This window comes from Diabrotica virgifera, chromosome 1 (assembly GCF_917563875.1).
Source record: "Diabrotica virgifera virgifera chromosome 1, PGI_DIABVI_V3a".
NCBI lineage: Eukaryota > Metazoa > Arthropoda > Insecta > Coleoptera > Chrysomelidae > Diabrotica > Diabrotica virgifera.
Window position 1 is genome coordinate 167,857,299 of NC_065443.1, and position 24,736 is coordinate 167,882,034.

The 24,736-nt window shown below is 30.8% G+C and overlaps 1 protein-coding gene across 6 annotated transcripts in view; it reads left to right on the plus strand.

Annotated features, from left to right (window-relative positions):
- The window catches only part of LOC114341526 (RB1-inducible coiled-coil protein 1), a 604,353-nt gene that overhangs the window by 190,057 nt on the left and 389,560 nt on the right, over window positions 1-24,736 (plus strand). For all 6 annotated transcript variants that reach the window (XM_050641726.1, XM_050641728.1, XM_050641731.1 and 3 more), the window contains exon 2: window positions 8,947-9,161. In XM_050641726.1, coding sequence (XP_050497683.1) covers window positions 8,947-9,161 — 215 coding nt within the window. The remainder of the gene's footprint in view (window positions 1-8,946; window positions 9,162-24,736) is intronic.

Sequence of the window (24,736 nt, forward strand, 5' to 3'; positions counted from 1 at the left end):
ACCTACTTGTATTTAATATTTTCCAAAGAAAACTAGATTTCTGAAAAAAAAATAACGCCTCCTAGCTGGCATATTACTTAGTAAGCTGGTTAGAAATTATAACTTTTACATTGACGAAAAAGAGCTGTTTTCAACAAGAACAAGTTTGTAAAATTCGATTTAGCAGAACCGAACTTACAGCCATTTTTTCAAAACAAGATTGCCACTCACCCCTACCTCTTATTTGCAAAGTTAGACTTAAACTTGTGGAATCAAATATGCGCAGAATTTTATGAAGAATACAATGATCGGATTTCCAGTTCACTTTCATATTAGGTAAATTTTGCAAAATTTTGATTTTTTAATTTTTAATATCCAATTACGCCCTTTAGTGGTGAACCTACAATTATGAAAATAATTTCCAGGCTTTTCCCGAGACAACTTTTGTTTTAAAAATTTTTTTCTCAAAGCTGTACTATAAACGGTTCCTGGGATATGGCCAAGAGCCATTCTTATTACCGGCGCCGCGCGCCGGTACATTGTAAATCTTAAATCATGATTTACAAAGTTTATACATCGTAAATCATGATTCGGGAGTAACATTCAATAGTCCTGTCGCCAGGGGGGGTACAACGGCCTCCTTAATTCAGATGGACTTACCCAAGTTTTTTTTATGTATTTTGACCCGTAGAACACGAATTTTTTGGGTAACAGTTGATCCGGATGTCGATAAGATTGTTATAAACAAAGAACTTGAGGAATTACATAGCAGCGATTTTTCGCAAAACAAAATATTTTTTTGTATTTTTTGGGTGATTCTCAGCAAAAAATGATCTTACTCTTACCTCTTACTAAGTTTTTTCGTGGGACGCGTAGTTTTCGAGATAAACGCGGTTAAACTTTCAAAAAATCGAAAAAGTGCAATTTTTGAACCGGAATAACTTTTGATTAAAAAATAAAATAGCAATTCTGATTACTGCATTTGAAAGATCAAGTCAAGTTCCATCGGTTTTGATTGTTTGCATTGCTAAAAAATAAGTTTTTATTTGTTAAATAAAGGTATAAACACATAGTGTTTCCCGGGCCCAATGCATGCGTTTTAATGGACGTAATGTACGTAGAAATTCTGTATGCGCGCCTACTCGTTCGATTTCAAATTAGAAATGCATTGAAAACATCATTCAATCACTATGTGTTGATAGCTTTGTTTAACAATAAAAAAATTAATTTCTAGCAATGAAAATAATCAAAACCGATAGAATTTTACTTGAACTTTCAAATGCGGTAAGCATAATTGCTATTTTATTTTTCAATTAAAAGTTATTCGGGTTCAAAAATTGCAATTTTTCGATTTTTTGAAAGTTCAACCCCGTTTATGCCGAAAACTATGCATCCTACCAAAAAACTTAAACGTAAAATAATTGTTTGCTTAGAATGACCGAAAGAATACAAAAACATGTTTTGTTTTGCGAAAAATCGCTGTTATGTGATTCCTCAAGTTCTTTGTTTATAACAATCTTATCGACATCCGGATCGACTGTTACCCAAAAAATTCGTGTTCTACGGGTCAAAATACATAAAGAAAACTTGGGTAAGTCCATCTGAATTAAGGAGGCCGTTGTACCCCTACTGGCGACAGGACTACAACGTGTCTTAGTTTGTTTAATTCTAGTGCATCTTTATTGTGATTTTAATATTGTTCTGCAGCTATTCCTTTGTGGCATTTATGTAATTTATTATTCTAAATGAGAAATAAGCCACAATTTAACTTAAAAAATGATTTTATTAACGTTTCGACTTCCAATTGACTAGATTACTAGATTGTACCAATTTACCAGTAAGGCTGTACTATAAGAACTGATTTATACTTAAAAAAGTTCACAGAAATTGTAAAATCCGAACTAATTCCACCTTGTGCTGACAAATTCGAAAAAGGAAAAAGGAAAGGAGAAATAAGACATGCAACGAATTTTTGTTACTCGTAGTGTAAAGTTGTCTTCACGTTTTAATACATCAGTTTAAATCTAAATCAAATTGTATTACACGGCATACTCCGTATTGTTGTTGAGTTTGTTACATTTTGTTAACGTAATTTTATAGTATTTTATCTGTATTTTATATTTTTTTTCGTGGGCGTACGTGGGTATTGTACTTTTGGTTTGAAAAACTAATTGAGGAAATAATTTTTTTTATAATATAATGTTTACGAAATACGATAAAAAGTTGACTCCAAAAACCACGGAAAATTAAATTTTTAAGATTGAATTTAAGAAATGTACCATTAACAGGAGTATGTCAACTAAAACTGTCATAGGAGAATTTTTTAAAATTCTCCTGTTACAGTGGTAGTTGTCAAACTCCTCCGATACGTCTAAAAATAAGAAACTATCAATATAATGTAAATTTATAGGTGTCTATTGATAATTTCCCACCTCTACTAGTTTCATCTCTTTTTATTACACAACGTATTATATTTTCCGTCTTTTACGTTATTTTGCCGGTTATTATTAGCGCACTTATCACTGTATGTTATTTGATCGTTAAACATCGTTTCTTTTTAAGATCATTGTTGCAGTTCCGCAATTTTCTTTTAACTTATGGTTCTCTCCGTATAGTTAAAATCCTTTCTTGAAAACGTTGGTTGCTTTTAGACGTCGTAAAAATAGTCCAGAGAAATAAGATTTTTCTCGTGACACATCCCCCTCCAGGCCGAAACCAATTTTTTTGAGTAGTATGGACATCTATATTAATAACCTATATGTTTCCTGCAGCCGATTTTGATGATATACATAGTTATAAACAAATGAAGATCAAAAATCGGTAAATTTTCGCTTTTTTCGTCTATAACCAAAAAGTTAAGCATTTTAAACAAATTTGAGAGTAAGAACCTCATAGTTCATCTAAAAAAATTTAATATGACGTTCGCTGAATATGTCTATCCTTATTGGTTGCTTAGAAAATTGCAAAATAAATCATAAATTTTGAGTTTTTATAAATATTCATAACTTATGTAAAAATTAACTTAGAACCTTCTTATTACACAAATTGCTGAGACTTCTGGTGCTTAAATTATATTTTAAATTTCAAAGCAATTGGTCAAATAGTTTAAAAGTTATTTAATTTGTTTATCCCAAATTCATTTTTTTTGCAACACTATAAGTCAGAAAATTATGAGGTTACAGTAAGACTTCTGACAGTTTATGGAAGAAGAACACTTTTATACTATTGAATTAAAAAAAATGACAAAAGTAATTTTAAACAGTGTAAAATTATTTTGCAAAAACACGTCGATTCTTTGCTTACTTATAAACAATTAGAATAATTTTTTAACCGTTACCCGTAGAAAAATTATTTTTTCATATTGGGAAAGACTGAATTTTTATACACATTTAGAAAGAAAAACAATTGTCCTAGGACACTTAGGGACGAAGTTAGCCCCCCTTTTTTTAATTCACATGTTTTTGCAAAATAATTTTGCAGTATTTAGAATTATTTTTTGTCATTTTTTTTAATTAAATTAATAGTATAAATCTTCTTCTTTCATAAACTATCCAAAGTATTACTGTAACTTCATCATTTTCTGACTTATAGCGTTGCAAAAAAAATTAATTTGAGATAAACAAATTAAATACCTTTTAAACTATTTGACCAATTGCTTTGAAATTTAGGGTATGATTTAAGCACCAGAAGTCTCAGCATTTCGTGTAATAAGAAAGTACTAAGTTAATTTTTACATAAGTTATGAATATTTGTAAAAACCCAAAATTTTTGATTTATTTTCCAATTTTCTAAGCAACCAATAAGGATAGACATATTTAGCGAACGCCATATTGAAGCTTTTTATACGGTTTATGAGTTTCTCACTCTCAAATTTGTTTAAAATACTTAACTTTTTGGTTATAGACGAAAAAAGCGAAAATTTACCGTTTTTTGATCTTCATTTGTTTATAACTATGTATATCATCAAAATCGGCTGCAGGAAACATATAGGTTATTAATATAGATGTCCATACTACTAAAAAAATTTGGTTTTGGCCTGGAGAGGGTTGTGTCACGAACAGGATATTTTTTTCCTTATTTCTCTAAACTAAAAAGGGTCGGGTCTAATAGATGAACTGTTATGAACTATAAATATACGAACTTTTAATTATAAGTCGGTTTATTACTATTGGGAACGTGTCGAAATCACATCGGTCTAATTATGGTTAACTACGTCGCGGAACGAAAATAATGAAAAATTGGTAATAAACCTTAAAACTAATTTTCTTTAATTGTGTACCAATCCAATATCGAAGAAGAGACCCCCCTAAAAATGTGTTTATTTAATCCCAGTTAGACGGAACTATGTCAGTTGTGCACAGTTTGTTGAGCGAAGAAGGTGTTCTTCCTTTGGTAGCAAGCGCTACCCTGCATCCCATGACGGGATCCAGACATCATCGTTCCTGAGCTGGAGGTGATGTCCGTGCTATACACTATGGCAATCCTGCTGCATTGTACGTCCCTGAGAGGAGTTTTTAAGGTACCAAAATAAGTTTTAAAGTACATTTTACGTTGCTGTGGTATCATCAGATACCCCTTTTTCTCCAAATAACTTTTAACGTCGCGAAGTGCGCGAATTTGCAAAGACATTGGGTCTTTAATCGTATAGACATTCATTTTAAACGTATCTCTATATTTTTCTGTGTTGTATCATATTATAAAAAAGAATGTGTGTGTACTTTGTACGCACGTAAGAAGTTATACTTCTATTATATGATTTAAACGAAATTAATATACTTTTTATTTATATATTTTGTTTAAATATTAAACTAATTTATACTTACTACTTCTCAAACATTTTTATTAGAACAGTGCCAAAAATTAAAATGATAAAAGAATAAAACACACACAAACACATTAAACAAGCCACACATGATGTCTGAACATTAACTGTCGAAAAATTTTTTAACTAAATACGTATTTTCTGAAAATACAATTATATAATAAATATACTTACAATCATAAAATGTATTAAAAAAAAAAAACAAAAAAGAAAGTTTCTATTGGGACTCGAACCAGCGCTGATAACAGCGGTTGGTATTGGAATTCATTCGCCTTCTCCGCTTAGCCACGGACACTATGTGTCATTATTTACGAAGATCGACGAACTAAACGGATTAAACTTGTGATATTTTGATATTTTGAAAATTAATCAAATTATTTTAATTTTGAATTGAAATGATTTATTCTCCTTTTCATGAACATTTTTCAGTGCGTCACAAATTATAGAAAAAAAGGTAAGTCCGTGATAATACACATTTATGGCATTTATTCTAACGTGACATTTTAGTTAAATCTGACAGTTGTCAAATTTTATTTTCAATTTGGAATAAAACCAAATCAATTGTGTCTATTGCATTTATAAAATGGTATTTTCTTTCATTTGTATAGTCTTATAAATTGTACAGATTATATTGATAATATTATTACTTTATTTAATAAATAATTCTTTTTTGATTATGGCGCCATCTATCGACAACTAGAATAATCACCGAACTAGAATAATTACCAAAGTATTCACAGACGCGCCTTTTTTTCTGTCACATACAATTTAATGCGTTAGAGAGAAATCGAAAAACTGTGACGCACTGAAAGATGATCATGAGAAAACGAATAGAATTGAAAAAATACAACAAAACATAGAGTAAAAAAACAATATATTAGGTGAATATTGATAGAAATTTTGATGGTAATCAAATTATATAAATAAAAGCATTACATACTATGCATTTGGCAGATCAAATAGGTAGGTTTATACCCATGATACATTAACAATTATTACGTACCTGTTGCTTTTAAAAACTATTTAAAAGTCACTACAATATTATAAACTTTTTTGTTTCTGTCCTCACAACAATAAAACTAATATATTTTACATTTGTTTACCTTTACCTTTACCTCCAAACCACAGCTGCCATATCGGATAATTTTTGACATGTCATTTGAACATCCAATCAGAACAAAGTTATAATGCGCATACGCCGGGCTGATAGGTTTTAACCTATAAAAAAATCACCCTCTATCGCCGGTAAAGAAGTATAACTTCAATAATAATTATTGCATGTGTTTTATTTAGCATTACACTTTATTGACATATATTATATCCATATATGTATATATTGAGTTTATGATTTCATTGATTTTAATAGGGTGCCTTTCTCGTAGTAAACGCTCATAATCAAGCCTATTTTGTAACTCATTTCGACGATAGAAGTCAGTAAAATCGAATAGAAGTGGCTAAGTCGAATCGAAATAGTCCAAATCCGTATTCCATAACTACTTCGGAATCTCTACAATCGTAAGAGTGAATAGAAATCACTTCGACAGCATTTACCCTGTCGAGATGAGATTTCGATTATCGGAATTGTGGTTGACGCAAGCGCATTTTGTTTTGTTTTGACGTTTATATTTTATATATAAAAATAATTGTTTACTACTTATTTATAATTATTTATAGTATTTCTACCTTTTTTTAGCTGCTTCATTTTTAGTCTGTGGTTTTATTTGTTTAGATAATTATATATTTAATTTAGACATGTTGTAGGAGTATGAATTGGACCTAACCTTACTTATTTGTTATGTGACATCTAAATGTTTGCCGCTCGCAGTGTTGCCATACTTTTTTGCTTTTATTTCTTGTACAATTTCAATAAATGGTGAATGGTATAATGTACGAGAATAGCATACAATAGACTTCTTATGCGTTGATTGATAAATATAAATATATTTGTATATTATACCAGTATACCTACTTGTATATTTATCAGTCAACGCTCATAGTCTGAACAAATTATAGAAAAGATGCCATTTTTGGGAAAAGTTGTTTAGCAGTTATTTCAGCTGGAGTCGAATCTTAAAGATTGCATATTATTAGTAATATCAATTTTAAATAATTTATTAATAATTATGAATTAATAACATCAACTTAAATATCTTTGATTTATAACGCCCGGTTTCATAATCAACTTAAAGTGAACATTAACTCAAGTTCACTTTAAAGTTAACATTTATCATGAATTGCATTGATAAAGGTGCCAACTTAAAATTTAAAGTCCACTTTAACTGATTATGAAACCGAGCGTTAAAAGCATTTATACTTCTTATATTCGCTCTGAGCGTTAGCAAAGTGTCAAAGCAAAATCGACCGACCTGCTCATGGTGGCGGTTTTTTGAAATTTTATCAGGACGCTTTGTGTATGTTTAAATGAGACATTTAAAAAAATACCGTGTCCCGCTAGTGATATTATGTATTAATATAAACAGAAAATAAAAACGCACTTAATCTGATATAAATTCTTCTATTTCCAATATTGATTATCAGTTTGATTTTGTATACATAACCTCACTATCGCTGTTTATGTCAATAAATCTTTATTACCGAAAAAGAAAATATTTTTGTTGCACTATAAATTACAGTATAAATTAATAACTAATAAATTCTAACAATTGTATTCGGTTATTATCACTACAAAATAAAATATTCAAGTTTAACAAAATAATCCCATAAGACTCAATGTTAAAACGTCCTGACAAAATCTGACAGCGTGTCACGTGACTGTAAGTAGAGGGGAGACGCACGGAGCCAATTCACTTTCACTTATCTTTTTATTTATCAGTTTATCTTCTTTTTTATATCAATTTTAATTAACTCTAATTTAAAACCATTTATCCTCTTTTGAGCTTTTTGCATCCAGTATTAACACTAATATTTTATTTACTTTTCAAAACTTGAGGATAGTATGAAGAAAGTATGAAAACATTGAGGATATGGCAACGGTGTCATATTTCGAGTAACAAACAGGTCACAGAACACTGGTTATTGCGCGGTTGCCGCCTCCTCAGAACCGCGTGAAATAGAAGTCAGAGATTTCGATTACGATATGAGTTACAGAATACCGAATACCAATCCAAACACAAAAATGACGCGATAGATATCAAACATTCCGATTTTGGGTAATTACGATTCGACTTGGTCATTTCTATTCGCTTTGTTAAAAGTTACAGAATAGGGCTGAATATAATAATTTCCTTTCATTACACTCTACTAACTACTATGTTTCATTGACCTAACCGAAGTTTAATATTGTTTTGATATATTTTTAACGTTCTTGATGCCCTAATATTTTTATGGCCAATTAGTTCCTTCTTTAAAAAAACATGTGCCGTTAGAGGTATCACATTCGCTTCGGAGAGTCTCAGCCAGCTGTTTAGAATATTATTAATTATTGTTGTACTTCCTTTACGATATTTATAACAGCTGATTTGGTTTTAGGTCAAGGGCAATATTTATGTAATTTCGTCAAAGGGTTTTTCTTAGCTTTTCATAATTTGTATCTATTTGTCGTGATTGTCAATATATTTGTGTGAGTTTATAATTTATTCTTTGTTTCAACATTAAATCTACTTTGAGCTATTTTCTGTTTCATTTTACTTGATCTTAATTACAATAATACAGTCCACTTGCTTCGTATAATACACATATTAGTATACACTTAATTCGAAGGGGAAAAACCAGCGTGTTCTAGACTGAACTTACATATCTAACCCCCCTTCTGGTGGCCTCAAATGTGTATTTAGAGGCCATCTCTGTGCAGAAAGCAACAATCATTACTGATTCTAACTGGTATATGAATATTATAATTATTACTACCTTGTAAACAAAATAATAAAGTGCTGTGTACTTAGTGCTACGACCGGAGACAAAAGTACGCTCCATAGTTATCGCTAGTCTCTATTGAAGGGACGGTAATAAAAAGAAAAAAAAACTATGATTGATGATCTAATACAGAAATTAATTTTCTAAACCTTCTCCTTTATTTTTTTATTGTTTTAATTGAAATTTTCTATGAAATCGATACTCGAACATCGCGTATTTTATTTTTAGCATACAATCCAATCACTTATCTAAATATTTGCTATTTGTTACAGCGTCGACAACCTGAAACGATACGTCCAAGAGGAATTCAAAATCCCAGCTGAGAAACAAGTGTTGTTGATTAGCGGAGGAGAATGTTTGGACCCGAAGAAGAGGGTGTGCTCCTATTCGGCAGGAACCGACACAAATCCTATTTTTCTTTTTAGTAAATCAATTATCGAATCTCCGATTCCTCCTCCGCCTACTGGAGATTATGGAAGTGAAAGTGGTAAGTATGAGACTACTATCTCAATCAATATATTGAAGCGTTATTTTTTATTAGGCTCAATTTATGAACTTTCTTAAAATTGAGATATCGCGGTCGGGATTGCTAGTTTATGCAAACAAAGAATACTCTCACCGGCAAAATTAACCGCCCACCTTGTATTCCTTTCAATTTGCAGAAATTGTCAATCTTAGACCACGTTTTATGAAAGATACAGTGAAAACTACCAGAGGTGTAACCAGGATGATTCTAAGGGGGGGGGGAAGTTACAACTACTTGATGGTCTCTGGTGGGTATGGATTAGTAATGGTGTTTAGCGTATAGGGCTCAAAGTACATCCAAATGGGGGGGAGTTATAACCCCCCAAACTCCCCGGTTACGCCTATGAAAACTACCTTTGAGACTGGCTGAATGACTATAGTCCAACCAAGCCAAAAAAATAAATTAAAAAAAACTACCTTTGAGAAAAATCGAACAATAAAATTTTTGAAAGAGTCGTTTATTGTAGAGGAGCAAAGTATGCTAAATGTGAAGTCATTCGAGCGTTATGGGGACCTATTGGGTTGTGAAGAGTAGGTCCTAAAACCAAAAAAAGTTAAGTAAAGTTTTCCATTTTAGTGGGGACTTTCCATTTTTAATTTAATTTTCCATTTCCAACAATCGCTTTTTTAGATTAGCGCCATCTATCCATAATTTGAAAAAATGTCTGAAATAAAAGTTACTTATTTTTAGGTAAGGAATCCAAATTTGCAATAAAAATGGGGGCTCCCATTTAAGATTTTAAAGTAACCCCTCACCCCACCTCTGTAGGAGGTCGTGTTTGGTGCCATTCGATAGATTTTTCAAAAAATCATGTCATTCATTTCGCGAAATATTCGCTTTTTTCTTGTGAAACTTTGGGACTCACCCATTACCTTACGCCTCGCTCAAATCGTCAGATTTTTTAAATATACACTGTTTTGCATGTACTTAACTTATCTTAATCTGACGATTTCGAGTTTTTCTAAGAATATATTTTTTTTTCCGTCCCCTCCAACGCACTCCCCTGCATTAAGAGCCAATATATGGTTAAGGTACGTTTTCAGGGTACAAGGTTTCTCCCCATGTAATAATCTGACGCGCTCGAGTAACTGCAAAAATCCCCGCTTGGGCTCCCCTACCATTATAAATGGCGGATGTTTAGCAAAATTCCAATTCAAACAAACTATAAACAAATATATTTAAAAAATATATGAGTACATATGTAATAATAATTGGTGTTGCTGCCTGTGACCCTTCGGACTTTTTCCTTGACCCTTAGGACTTCATGATATCCTTAATATCAGATTGGGGGATATTGTGCCTTGTGCCACTCTTTTACCGCAGACCGCAGTCGTCTTGATAGTGCGGCCGATATGTGAAACAATTGCACATTTAATGATACAAGCATAATTTGGACCACATATACTACACATATAAAGGTTCAAATTTAGATATGAGGTTATCTCAGATTTTCCTTTTACAAAAATGGCGGGCATTCAAAATGGCGGTTTACATAATGTGTTTAATAGTACCATAACTTTTGAACGAAAAGTCCGATTTCAACCAAATTTGGTATATTAGCTTCTTTTTTTGATTTACAAGATGGATGCGGTTTTCCAGAAGTTTTGCTTTTACTGGTTCTTTATGTAAAAATATGTTTTTTTTTTAATTTTTTCCCTTTGTATATATTAACTTTTCAAAGAGGTAATACCGCAATTGAAAAGACCGTAAAAATATTTTGTAGAAAATATTTTGAACTTTTTAGTTATCTTAATTACCATTTAATAAATGCATAAGGTATCTTCACATGTACTATGTGTGGCAGATTCGTGCAAATATTATAAGAATTATTGTGCATTTTATGGTAGAAGTATATAATTTGGACCACATATACTACACGCACTAAGGTTCAAATTTAGATATAAGGCCATCTCAGATTTTACGTTTTACAAAAATGGCGGGGATTCAAAATGGCGACTATACATATGTGACTAATAGCACGGTAACTTTTGAACGAAAAGTCCGATTTTAACCAAATTTGGTGTATAGGTTCTCTTTGTGATCTTTAAGACCAAGGTCTTGAACCGGAAGAATCGATTTACCAGAAGTTGTGTTTTCCTGATTTTTATGTAAAAAATGTTGTTTTTTTACCAATTCTTTCACCCTGTATATATTAATTTTTCAAAAAGGTAATACAGGCGTTGAAAAGGAAGTAAAAATATTTTTTAGGAAATATTTCGAGGTCTTTGGACCACACACACTACACATACAAAGATTCAAATTTAGATATGAGGCCACCTCAGATTTGTCTTTTACAAAAATGGCGGGCATTCAAAATGAATCTGCCGCACATAGGTACATGTGAAGATACGTTATGCATTTATTAAATGGTAATTAACATACGTAACTAAAAAGTTCAAAATCCTTCCCAAAAAATATTTTTAGATTTGTTTCAATGGCGGTATTACCTTTTTAAAAAAATAATATATACAGGATGAAAGAATTGAAAAAATATAACATATTTTTACATAAAAAACAGTAAAAACACAACTTCTGGTAGACCTATTCTTCCGGTTCAAGACCTCGATCTTATTTATTCATCAAAAAAAGAACCTTTATGCCAAATTTGGCTGAAATCGGACTTTTCGTTCAAAAGTTATAGTGCTATTATTAGTCACATATGTATAGCCGCCATTTTGAGTGCTCGCCATTTTTGTAAAAGGCAAAATCTGAGTTGGCCTCATATCTAAATTTGAACTTTTGTATGTCTAGTATATTATGTAGTCCAAATTATATGCTTCTACCGTTAAATTCACAATAATTCTTATAATATTTGCACGAATCTGCCACACATAAAGTAGGAAAAATGAAAGAATAGCCATGAACGAACATATAAAACACGCTGTATTTTCCTGTCACCGTGTCACACAAAAAATTGGCCAGCGCAAGTACATGTAATAATTATTGTTACATATACTTGCACTGGACAATTTTCTTTGTGACACGGTGACAGGAAAATACAGCGTGTTTTATATGTTCGTTCATGGGTGTTATTTTATTTTTCCGACTGTAATTACATGGGAGATACGTTATGAATTTATTAAATGGTAATTAACATGACTAAAAAGTTCAAAATAGTTAATAAAACAGATTCTTATGCTCTTTTTAATAGTGGTATTACCATTTAGAAAAAATATATATATATATATATATATATATATATATATATATATATATATAACAAGGAGAGGTTAAATATATATATATATGTATAAAACAAGGTTGAAATATTGGGGTAGCAGCAATCTCAAAGAAAACTCTTTATAATAATTCCAAGCTTTCGATAATGTTTATTATCATCTTCAGGAAACTACAAATATAAATATACAGTATTTAACAATTAGTCTAACTAAAATCAATAAAAATTGTTATCTTTGTGCCATCAAAAATCCAAAACACCATAGTTTTCTCTCACTAAACTAGGTGTCTAGGATCCCCAGAAACACAAAAATAACAAAATATTGCTCTGAGAAATGCAGAGCTAATACTCTCACTATAAACACCGCATATCACAGAACAACCTTACTAAAAAAATTATTTATATGTTTTGGTACTTACATTATTTGAGGATGTAGAGCCTAGTTGTTAAATACTGACATAACAATGAAATTTTGTCTTGGTAAATAGTAAATAATATAAATTAAAGTAAAAACTATATAAAAACTTATAAAAATCTGAGTATAAAGCGATAAAAGCTAAAATATTTTTTAAAAAATTATGTATGTCTAATTGGCATTTTACAAAATGTCTAACAAAATGTTATGGATGTTTATTCATTTTTCTTTGAATTCATACGGAAACGTCACATTCACTGAACCAATTATAATTTTGTTATAAATTTCTAATAATTTTGAAATAGGAAAAGAGCGAAATGATAATATAAAAGTTTTAATAAATGCAAAATTGTTTCATAGTCCTTGTCATTTATTATTATGTAGTATACTGAAAAAATCTACAAATTATGTATCAAATTAAAGAAGAATCTGAATTATTAAATTTAAATTGGTTATTTTTGTCTAAAGTGAGCAAATAAGAATAAATTTCACTGAGATGTCTTACATCTGATTTTTTGTTTATCGAATTTTCTTCTTGAAAGATAAAAGCCATTTCCAAAAAAAGTCTTTTTTTATATGAGTTCTCAGAAGCTAGTACTTTAGTATGTTGATAATCCATTACATGACCCTCTTTGGAAACATGTTCTGCTAAAGCACAACGTTCAGGATGTAGTCTAGAATCACTTTTATGTGAAATTATTCGAGATGATAAAGTTCTCGAGGTGATACCTATATAGCTCATATTACAACTACGACATGGTATATTATAAACTACATTTGAACAAGACAATGCAGGAGTTTTATCTTTCAGTCTAGTAAAAATTGAGTTAATAGATAATGTGATACTATTAGCTATTTTTATGCCACTAATTTGATTAAAGATTCTGCTTAGCTTTGGTGTGATGTTCTTAATGTAAGGGAGTGAAAAATATTTAAAGTTAATGGGTTCCTGGTTTTCTGCAACATTAGTAAGATTATTTAAATTTTGGTTGTTAATACTATTATTATTTGTGTATGAGATGTCAGATGTATTAAAAAGTAATTTCTTTATAAGGGTTTTTGGATAGGAATTGTCAATGAATATATTATATAATATTCTTAGATTTGTATTATGAAATGAGTTGTCTGATATTTTTAAAAAATATTAAAAAAAATAAAAATATTCCAGAAAACCAGGAACCCATTAACTTTAAATATTTTTCACTCCCTTACATTAAGAACATCACACCAAAGCTAAGCAGAATCTTTAATCAAATTAGTGGCATAAAAATAGCTAATAGTATCACATTATCTATTAACTCAATTTTTACTAGACTGAAAGATAAAACTCCTGCATTGTCTTGTTCAAATGTAGTTTATAATATACCATGTCGTAGTTGTAATATGAGCTATATAGGTATCACCTCGAGAACTTTATCATCTCGAATAATTTCACATAAAAGTGATTCTAGACTACATCCTGAACGTTGTGCTTTAGCAGAACATGTTTCCAAAGAGGGTCATGTAATGGATTATCAACATACTAAAGTACTAGCTTCTGAGAACTCATATAAAAAAAGACTTTTTTTGGAAATGGCTTTTATCTTTCAAGAAGAAAATTCGATAAACAAAAAATCAGATGTAAGACATCTCAGTGAAATTTATTCTTATTTGCTCACTTTAGACAAAAATAACCAATTTAAATTTAATAATTCAGATTCTTCTTTAATTTGATACATAATTTGTAGATTTTTTCAGTATACTACATAATAATAAATGACAAGGACTATGAAACAATTTTGCATTTATTAAAACTTTTATATTATCATTTCGCTCTTTTCCTATTTCAAAATTATTAGAAATTTATAACAAAATTATAATTGGTTCAGTGAATGTGACGTTTCCGTATGAATTCAAAGAAAAATGAATAAACATCCATAACATTTTGTTAGACATTTTGTAAAATGCCAATTAGACATACATAATTTTTTAAAAAATATTTTAGCTTTTATCGCTTTATACTCAGATTTTTATAAGTTTTTATATAGTTTTTACTTTAATTTATATTATTTACTATTTACCAAGACAAAATTTCATTGTTATGTCAGTATTTAACAACTAGGCTCTACATCCTCAAATAATGTAAGTACCAAAACATATAAATAATTTTTTAGTAAGGTTGTTCTGTGATATGCGGTGTTTATAGTGAGAGTATTAGCTCTGCATTTCTCAGAGCAATATTTTGTTATTTTTGTGTTTCTGGGGATCCTAGACACCTAGTTTAGTGAGAGAAAACTATGGTGTTTTGGATTTTTGATGGCACAAAGATAACAATTTTTATTGATTTTAGTTAGACTAATTGTTAAATACTGTATATTTATATTTGTAGTTTCCTGAAGATGATAATAAACATTATCGAAAGCTTGGAATTATTATAAAGAGTTTTCTTTGAGATTGCTGCTACCCCAATATTTCAACCTTGTTTCCTAACTGTTCAGCAAAGATTATATACCTGTTATATATGTATATATATATATATATATATATATATATATATATATATATATATATATATATATATATATATATTGATAAGGGGTACCTTGTCGCCTCAGAAACGGTGAATCGGTAGGCTTTGTCGCCTCATATATGACGTTGTCGCCTCACTTTGGTGAGGCGACAACGTTTTGGGCTGAAAATTTCAGGACAGCTTCCCAACCAGCTTATGAGTCGATGTGCAAAAAATAGTTTTGAGGTGAAAACGTACCCCTTTTCACTATTTTTTGGTTCGTTAGTTCGGCAGTATATCACTGGCGCTAGTATCGGCATTGCAGCAGTGACTGGCTGTATGTTATCGCCTCAGCATATAAATTCTACTTTTTGGTTAACAACCGGTACCTTGTCGCCTCAGATTTTGGCAACGTCGCTTTCAGTTTGCATTGGGTATTAGGTCGTGAAATATAAAAATATGCGCCGTCGGTACCGTAACAAGGCAGCTAAAAAGTTTATGATATAAGTTGCAGCTTACGATTTAAAATTGTTGCCTTATACAGGGTGTCCAAAAACTCTACCGACAAACGAAAAAAGGAGATTCCTAAGATAATTTTAAGATAATTTAACCCAATTCACTTAGTCCGAAAATGCTTCCTAAGGGAGCTAGAGCGAGCTCTTTGAAGATGGCGTCTTGTAATTAGTTTTTCTTAAATACCGCCAGAACGCTTCTATTTAGAAAAACGAAAACTATTACGCATATTTATCATCCAGATATAAATCGATTCCATTCATTGTGAATTCCCAGTACCGGTCATAGCCGCCCGTTTTGGGTGCGGCAACGGTTATTTTATCCCATACCTTTTTTGTATTTAATTTTTAAGCATTTTTGACTATGGATTATTAAATTGTGAATTATTCTAGTACTAAATGGTAATCTTGCTTCAAGTCCATAAAATATACCATTTTCTAGAAAAATCGATTTGAAAATTATTCGTTTCTTGAATTAAAAAAGAATTAAAAAAAACTATTTAGAAAACAAAAACTGGTACGTTTGTTTATATTCCAGAGATGAATCGGTTTCATTAATTGCAAATTTTTAGTACCGGTCATATGCGTCCGTTTTGGGTAGGTCAACGGTTATTTTATCGCATAACTTTTTGTCTTTAATTTTTAAGCATTTTTGACACTAGATTATTAAATTATGAGGTATTCTGGTACTAAAAGTTACTCTTGCTTCAAGTTGGTAAAATACACCGTTTTTTTAAATTCTTTTCAAATTCAAAAAACGAAAATTTTCAAATAAATTTTTCTAGAAATCGATGTGTAACGACTTAAAGCAAGAGTACCTTTTAATTCTAGAATACCTCACAATTTAAAAATCCAGAGTCAAAAATACTTAAACGCTAAAGACAGAAAAGTTATGCTATAAAATAACCGTTGCCCTACCCAAAATGGACGCCTATGACCGGTACTTAAAATTCCCAATGGATGGAATCGATTTATCCCTGGAAGATGAATAGGCTTACCAAATTTCGTTTTTCTAAATAGAAGCGTTCTGGAGGTATTTAAGAAAAACTAATTACTAGATGCCATCTTCCAAGAGCTCTAGCTCCCTTAGGAAGCATTTTCGGACTAGGTGAATTGGGTTAAATTGTCTTAGGAAAATATCTGAGAAATCGCCTATCTTCGTTTGTAGGTAGAGTTTCTGGACACCCTGTATAAACAAATTCTATAAGAGAGAGAGCATGCCGGAATAAAAATATGTTAGCTGGTCGCATAGGAATTAATAAAAATTACAAACAGAATATTAGTAATCATGGAGCGTATGTAATACCTAAGTAGTTATTATAATATGGAACTGAACAAGTCTATGCCCCAAAGGAGGATGAAGACGAAAGGATAGGAAAATTCTAACCAGTCATTAATTTAATCCTAAAAATAAAAATTCATTATATTATGTGACTTATTACAAAAGTAAGAACATAAATGATTTTTTCTGTAACCGCAGTAGGAAAAAAAATAACAGCTATGACAGAGGATAAACACTTATATACTATCGAAATTACAGAAAGTTGAAAAACACAAAAATGAACCTGAATGGCTTAACTCAAATAAAAAAAAACTAAAACCAAAATAAATATCTTTATGTGAGTGACATGCAAACGGGAGTCAATCTAAGTAAATTTCATATAGGAATTTATCATTGAACAGTATAGCAACAGTTTCAAAAATCTCAAAAATGAAACAACAAAACACTATCCAAAATCAGAAGTTTACTACTTCTGCTCTGAAAGAAAAACCCGTAATCTGACATTAAAATGTTTGAATAGAAATGACAACAGTAATATTTCAAGCAAAAAAACATAGGACGATAAAATGAGAAACTAACAAAAATAAATTAGTCCAGGGCCCATCTGTTTTGAGATGGACGTTGAGAGGTGACTCAATTTTTTTTGCAGAAATTGCTTGAAAATAACTCAAATAATAATATTTGAGTTATCCTCCCACTCAAAATGGTCCGGAACATTGTTTAAATAATCAAAATGTCAAAATATGAAGGAAAAATTCGATTTTTTTATTGGTTTTTTGATTAAACTTTAAAACTTCTCATTTTTTAGAAAAGTTTTACTGAAATAAAAGTTGCGTAATTAAATTTACAATAATACAGAGTTAGTTAAAAATTTAAAAAATAGTCACCCTTGTTGCCAAATAGCAATAATTGCGAAAAAAACCATACAAAAACAAGTATTCGCATTTTACGTTTTTCAACCATTTATGCTCCACTTAGGACCTTCATATTTGACCCACAAAAACTTTATGATATAGTAAAACAATAGTTTAAATTTTATTAAGATCGGTTCAATAGATTTTGCAAAATATGTTTTGCAATCCAGCTTTCGCAAAAAAATTCATTTTTTCAAAATGTTACAGAACTGAAAATAAAGCAGATAGCAAGTTCAAATTTTTCTTTGGTTATAGAAGTGTACTGTACCTGTCATTTGCAATTTGCAAAATTAAAATCGAATAATTACCACGGCGTCAGGAAATTTTTTAAATAAACATTAATTTTTGGTGCTACGCGCAGGACAGCGGTGTTCGATTCACACAAGTTGATTTCCACCAAAATTTCTTCCAATCTTTATCTAATATATTATTTTCTTACTCTATATTTTGTTGTAATTTAATATTTTAATTCCACAAAAATCAAACCCATTTTATTATTGTTTGTGAAATATTATTTAAACAATTGCGTAATATGTTTAAAAATAAGAAACTTTTATTCTTTAAATTAAAATATATGAACAAAGAAAGTTTTTGCTACAAAAGTGTTATTTTCAAGGATAGAGTATGTGTTTTTATTTTGCAATAAACAAATTTATTTATTTATATCGAAATGTAATAAAAATTAAAATGTAACAATATTTATTAAAGGTCATTGGAATGCCCAATCAGAGCAAACTACCCGCTGTCCTGGGCGTAGCACCAATAATTAATGTTTATTTAAAAAAATTTCTGACGCCGTGGTAGTTAATAGATTTTAATTTTGAAAATTCCAAATTAAAGGTACAGTACACCTCTATAAGCAAAAAAAATTCAACTTGCTATCTGCTTTATTTTCAGTTCTTTAACATTTTGAGAAAATGAATTTTTTTTGTGAAAGCTGGATTGCAAAATTTATTTTGCAAAATCTATTAAACCGATTTTAATAAAATTTATAGTATTGTTTTACTGTATCATATAGTTTTTCTGGGTGAAATATGAAGGTCCTAGGTGTAGCATAAATGGTTGAAAAACGTAAAATTTGAATACTTGTTTTTGTATGGTTTTTTCGCAATTATTGCTATTTTGCAACAAGGGTGAGTATTTTTTTAAATTTCTAACCAATTCTGTATTGTAGGAAATTTAATTACGCAACTTTTATGTCAGTACATCTTTTCTCGGAAATGAATACTTTTAAAGTTATAATCAAAAAACGAAGAAAAAAATCGAATTTTTCCTTAATTTATTGATATTTTGATTATTTAAACAATGTTCCGGACATTTTTGAGAGGGAGGATAACACAAATATTATTATTTGAGTTATTTTCAAGCAATTTCTGCAAACAAATTTGAGTCACCTCTCAACGTCCAAATGTACTAATATTTTTACAGATGCGCCCTGGTCTAAATTGACAAGACATCCAAAAAACGTTGTCCCCAAATTAAATGTTAAGGAACAAGAGTCTTCGACAAAACGAAAGATGTATAGCATTTACATTTACGTTAATTTTGGTAATTCTTACTTAAAAAACCATAAGAGAGAGGGTATAAACTATGCATGTAGTGGAAGAATGCGAACCCTCTCTATATTTCTTATTAAGTATAGAACGATGGTAAATAATAATACGATTGCTTTAAAGCATATTTAAGACCCTAAAATTTTGACGATCTCAAGTGTTCCAAGAGTTTTATATGTCAAAAATGAATAACCATTTTCAATTTCGTTGCAACGCGAAACTACAGGCGCGTCATATTCTAGTCCAATCAGAGAGCGCTGCAAGCGCCTCTACAGGTTTCGAAACTTATTAGTCTCTCATCAGGAGGCGCATATGCTGCTCTCTCTGACCCAACTAGGACAAACCCCGGCGTGCAGTCACGAATTGCAACGAACGAAATGGCAGGGATGCCCTAGCGGCAACTGCTAGCAAAAGACTAAATTTTCAACCTAATAGCACATAAAACAATACCAAAAATGTCCACATCCTACCAAATTGAAAACAATGGGAACCTTCTCTGGTTACACCTTTGAGGCTTCTAAAATTTCCAGGCCATAACGGATGCTGAGACTAAGGAAGATGAGGGAATTTTACAATTTATAATTCAGTCTCTTCTGCCCAGCGCGGTAAAGTTCCAACGAGAATGGTTTCCTTCGTCCTCCAATCAGAGTAAATATGTAAATCAAAAATGAATAACCATTTTCAATTTCGTTGCAGTCGAACAGTCATTTTCGACTACTTAGTCTTTAGTTTTATATGTATATAATAGTTTTAAAAAGACCTTCAGTTCTCCTACTCGTATTATCGCGTTGCACTTGGGTACGTATCTAAAACTATGTTGCTATGAACACCTCCATTTAATACTAAAAGAATCAGCTGATTTTACGTGTTCAACAGAAAGACAAATACAGGAATTGGCCAAGAGCTATAAATACATAATTTGAAAACGTTGCTGACAAATCGTTGGAGTTTGGAAATTGCTTCTCTCGCTAACAAATATATTCAAGAACAAAAATTGCCAAAGCTAGTACCACTTGTAAGTGATATTAAAATATTCTGAGAAGAAAGTATTAAAATTGGTGTGAAGTGGTAGAAGACGTTTGAGAGCAATATTGATAATTTTGAAACATAAAAATTTAGTTAACTATGCTCTAGCATTAGCCATTATTTTTAACAGAAGACGAATAGGTAATGTTCAGTATTTAAAAATTCAGCACTAATAACGAAAGATAAACGGACTTAAGTGATTTTGAAAATGTTTTAACTGAAGGAGAAAAGGCACTTACGAGGGGACAAAAAATTCCAGTGTGTTCTGGTAAAGGTTCTTGAGCTGTTGTTATTTTACTTCGAAAAATGTTGCAAGGTTTCATAGAAACTTTAATAAAACATAGATATAAATACATGTCTGATGTCGTCCGACGTTAATAACTATATGTTTGCAGTTCCAGGCAGTAAGCTAAAATGGGACAAATGGGATGTTTCAATCCGTAAATTGACAAGCAAAATGAATTTAACAAACCCTGAAGCTATATCAGGCAACAAATTACGCAAAAACATTGCAACAGTAGCACAAATTTTAAGTATGTCCAAAAATTAAACTAAAGAATTTGTCAAGTTTATGGGGCATGACGAAAAAATGCATGATGAATGAAATTTGAATTACATGCTGACATTTATCAAACCGTAAAATTGTCAAAATTTTTAATAGTAATGGAAAGGGATTCTCTTCCTTTAGAATATAATGGAAAATCGCTTGAAGAACTAGATTTTCACCACGATTTAGAAATGCGGAAGAAAATAAAAAAGCAATCTTCAAAATACGAATATTAATTTTCCAAGTATTGCAGGTATGCAAGACGTTTAATAAAGTAAAGCGTTGGTTGCAAAAGATAACGTATTGGCTCAAACAAGTAAATAATTTAAAACGGACAGTGAAGATAAGTAAATAAAAAACTACTCAAAGCATCAAAAAACCAAGCAAGGGAAGATTCCGAAGGAGATTCATATGAGATTCATAATATTATGTGCCTTATTCATGTGTGCCAACACTTTTCAAATTATATTCAATATGGCGTATATCCATCTAAGGTGAATTCCAATATTATAAAATCAAAAATTCAACATCTTATAAAAATAAAATATTTATAGTATGGTATAGTTAGACCCAAACCCAGACATCCAAAGTGAAAGTTATCCTCCAACACCAAATTGTTCTATATGGTCCACATAATGTTCAGAAAAAAGTCACACCATTTTGAGCGTCGGGTTTGGGGGGGAGAGGGGGAGAAATCTGCAAATTCGTAGTTTTTTAGGTTTTTCGTCAATATTTCTAAAACTAAGCGGTTTAGCATGAACAACCTTCTACACAAAATTGTTCTACATTAAATTTGAAATAAAAAAGGCCCTATGCATAACCCTTCTAAAATGAACGGTTCCAAAGTTACGGAGGTAGTATAGTATAATTGGTCTAAAAAAAGGCCTAACCCAGACATCCGAAGTAAAAGTTTTCCTTCAACACCAAATTGTTCTATATGGTCCACATATTGTTCAGTAAAAAGTTACACCATTTTGAGCGTTCTGTTTGGGGGGAGATGGGGGAGAAGTCGGTAAATTAGAATTTTTTTTACGTTTTTCGTCAATATTTCTAAAACTATGCTTTAGCGTAAGGAATGTTCTATAGAAAAATGTTCTACATAAAATTTAAAACAAAAAAGGTTCTATACATAATTGTCATAAAATCAACGGTTCCAGAGTTACGGAGGGTGAAAATTGGAGGTTTTCGATACTTTTTATATCTACCGATTTCTCATCCCTCCCCCCCCCCCCCCACCACCAAACCCGACGCTCAAAATGGTGTGACTTTTTTCTGAACATTATGTGGACCATATAGAACAATTTGGTGTTGGAGGATAACTTTCACTTTGGATGTCTGGGTTTTTGGTATAGTTATATCATAAATATTGCCCAAAAAATATAAAAAGTATCGAAAATGTATAGAACATTTTTTGTTTTAAATTTTATGTAGACAATTTTTGTATATAACATTGTTTACGCTAAAGCATAGTTTTAGAAATATTGACGAAAAACCTAAAAAAACTACTAATTTACCGGCTTCTCTCCCAGCTCCCTCCCAAACCGATCGCTCAAAATGGTGTAACTTTTTACTGAACAATATGTGGACCATATAGAACATTTTGGTGTTGGAGGAAAACTTTTACTTTGGATGTTTGGGTTACGCCTTTTTTGGACCAGTTATACTATACTACCTCCGTAACTTTGGAACCATTCATTTTACAAAGATTATGCATAGGGCCTTTTTTATTTCAAATTTAATGTAGAACAATTTTGTATAGAGGATTATTCATGCTAAACCGCATAGTTTTAGAAATATTGGCGAAAAACTTAAAAAACTACGAATTTACCGATTTCTCCCCCTCTCCCCCCCCCCCCCAAACCCGACGCTCAAAATGGTGTGACTTTTTTCTGGACATTGTGTGGACCATATAGAACAATTTGGTGTTGAAGGAAAACTTTCCCTTTGGATGTCTGGGTTATGCCAACTTTTGGATCAACTATACTATACTATTACGGCATATGTAAGATTTTTATATGATGCTTAAGTGAAAATATAGAAATATTTTATTTTACTTTTTGTTGCTATTTTTATATTTTTTTTATTCTTAGATATAATAAACATCTAACCAACGAACGCCTCAAAGAAAGGGTTTGACATTTAAACAAAACATAATGAAATCATTTTTGTAGAAGAAAAAAATTAAATAGGTACCTAAAACCTACCTTTGAGTTTTTCTCAACATTTTTTGAGATTATAATAAAAAGACCACTACACAAATTGTAGATTTTTTTAGCGCCCACAGCTTTTGCGTTGAATTTTTTAAACGATGCAATGTTTAGCCAGAAATTTCAGAAAACCATTTTCGCCCTTAAAACCACCCCACCTTCACCACCTTATGGATTATTTTTGTACACTTTGCTGTAAGAATACGTTTTGTTGGAACATTTTTACAGCTATGTATACTAGTTCACTGGTTTTTAATTAAAATTTTTAAATAAACCGTTGACACTTTTTTCTGTGAGATAGGTAAGAATATGTTTACTGCAAATAATAAATTATATCGTTAAGAGCATTTATAATTTTACTGTATAAGAGCAATAATTCACACAAAATAATTTGGCTTAGCTTAATTTATTGCAAAATACTAGCTTTGGAATATCTGCTACTAAAAAAATTTTAAACATATAATCCAAACAAACCATGTTCATATCTTAAGCTTATTTAACCTTCCGATGACCAACCTTTTTCTGTTACACGGATGACCAAGGGGGGGAAAATGACCCCAGGTCAAAAATGTCAAAAATGACAATTAACAAAAAATAAAGTTTTTTTTCTTGAGTTTTTTTTTTGGCATGGACTTTATGTCATTCAGCCAGTCACAACATGAGTATTAGTGTCATGTGTAGTGTGTATGTTGAGTAAGTGTCTTGTTACTTTGCAAAGTCGACGTAATTAGCGTAAAACTACTTGTAATTACACATAATAGACGCCATTTTACTAAACATCAACTTCAGAATATATTTTTTATTCGTAAAATATAGGGAATTTTTTTTATTTCAAAATATGAGGATATCTAGAATGATATTAAAGTCAAATAAAAAAATAATGAGTTTAAAATTGAAAATACTTTTGAATTTATTAAAGAAAAACATACGCTGGGGTCACAATTTCCCCCGCTTGGTCATTCGAAGGTTAAAATATCAAAAATAACCATCCTTTATTTTTAATGTAAACAACAATGGAACATGTGAACAAATTCCCACTATTTCTTTACCTATATCCGTAATAAATACCTATACTACCTCTCGCTGTGCACCAAAGTTCGACCCACTCAATCCTTTATTCATTTTCGAATATTTGGCAACGCCGTCTGAGGCAACAACGTACCGGCTTTCATTGTTAGTCATATATAGTTGTGAGGCGACAGCTCATTGGATTTAATCGTAAATTTATATATAAAAAAAAAACATTTAAAATCGTTTCCCCTCTTTAGAAATTCTTAATTAGAAAGTTCCCCTCATTGTATATATGCATATATTTTTTGAAAAAAAGAACTACAAAAGGGTGAGGCGAGGTCGTCATAGTTTTCACCGCGAGGGGACAACGTACCTTTTATCGATATATATATATATATATATA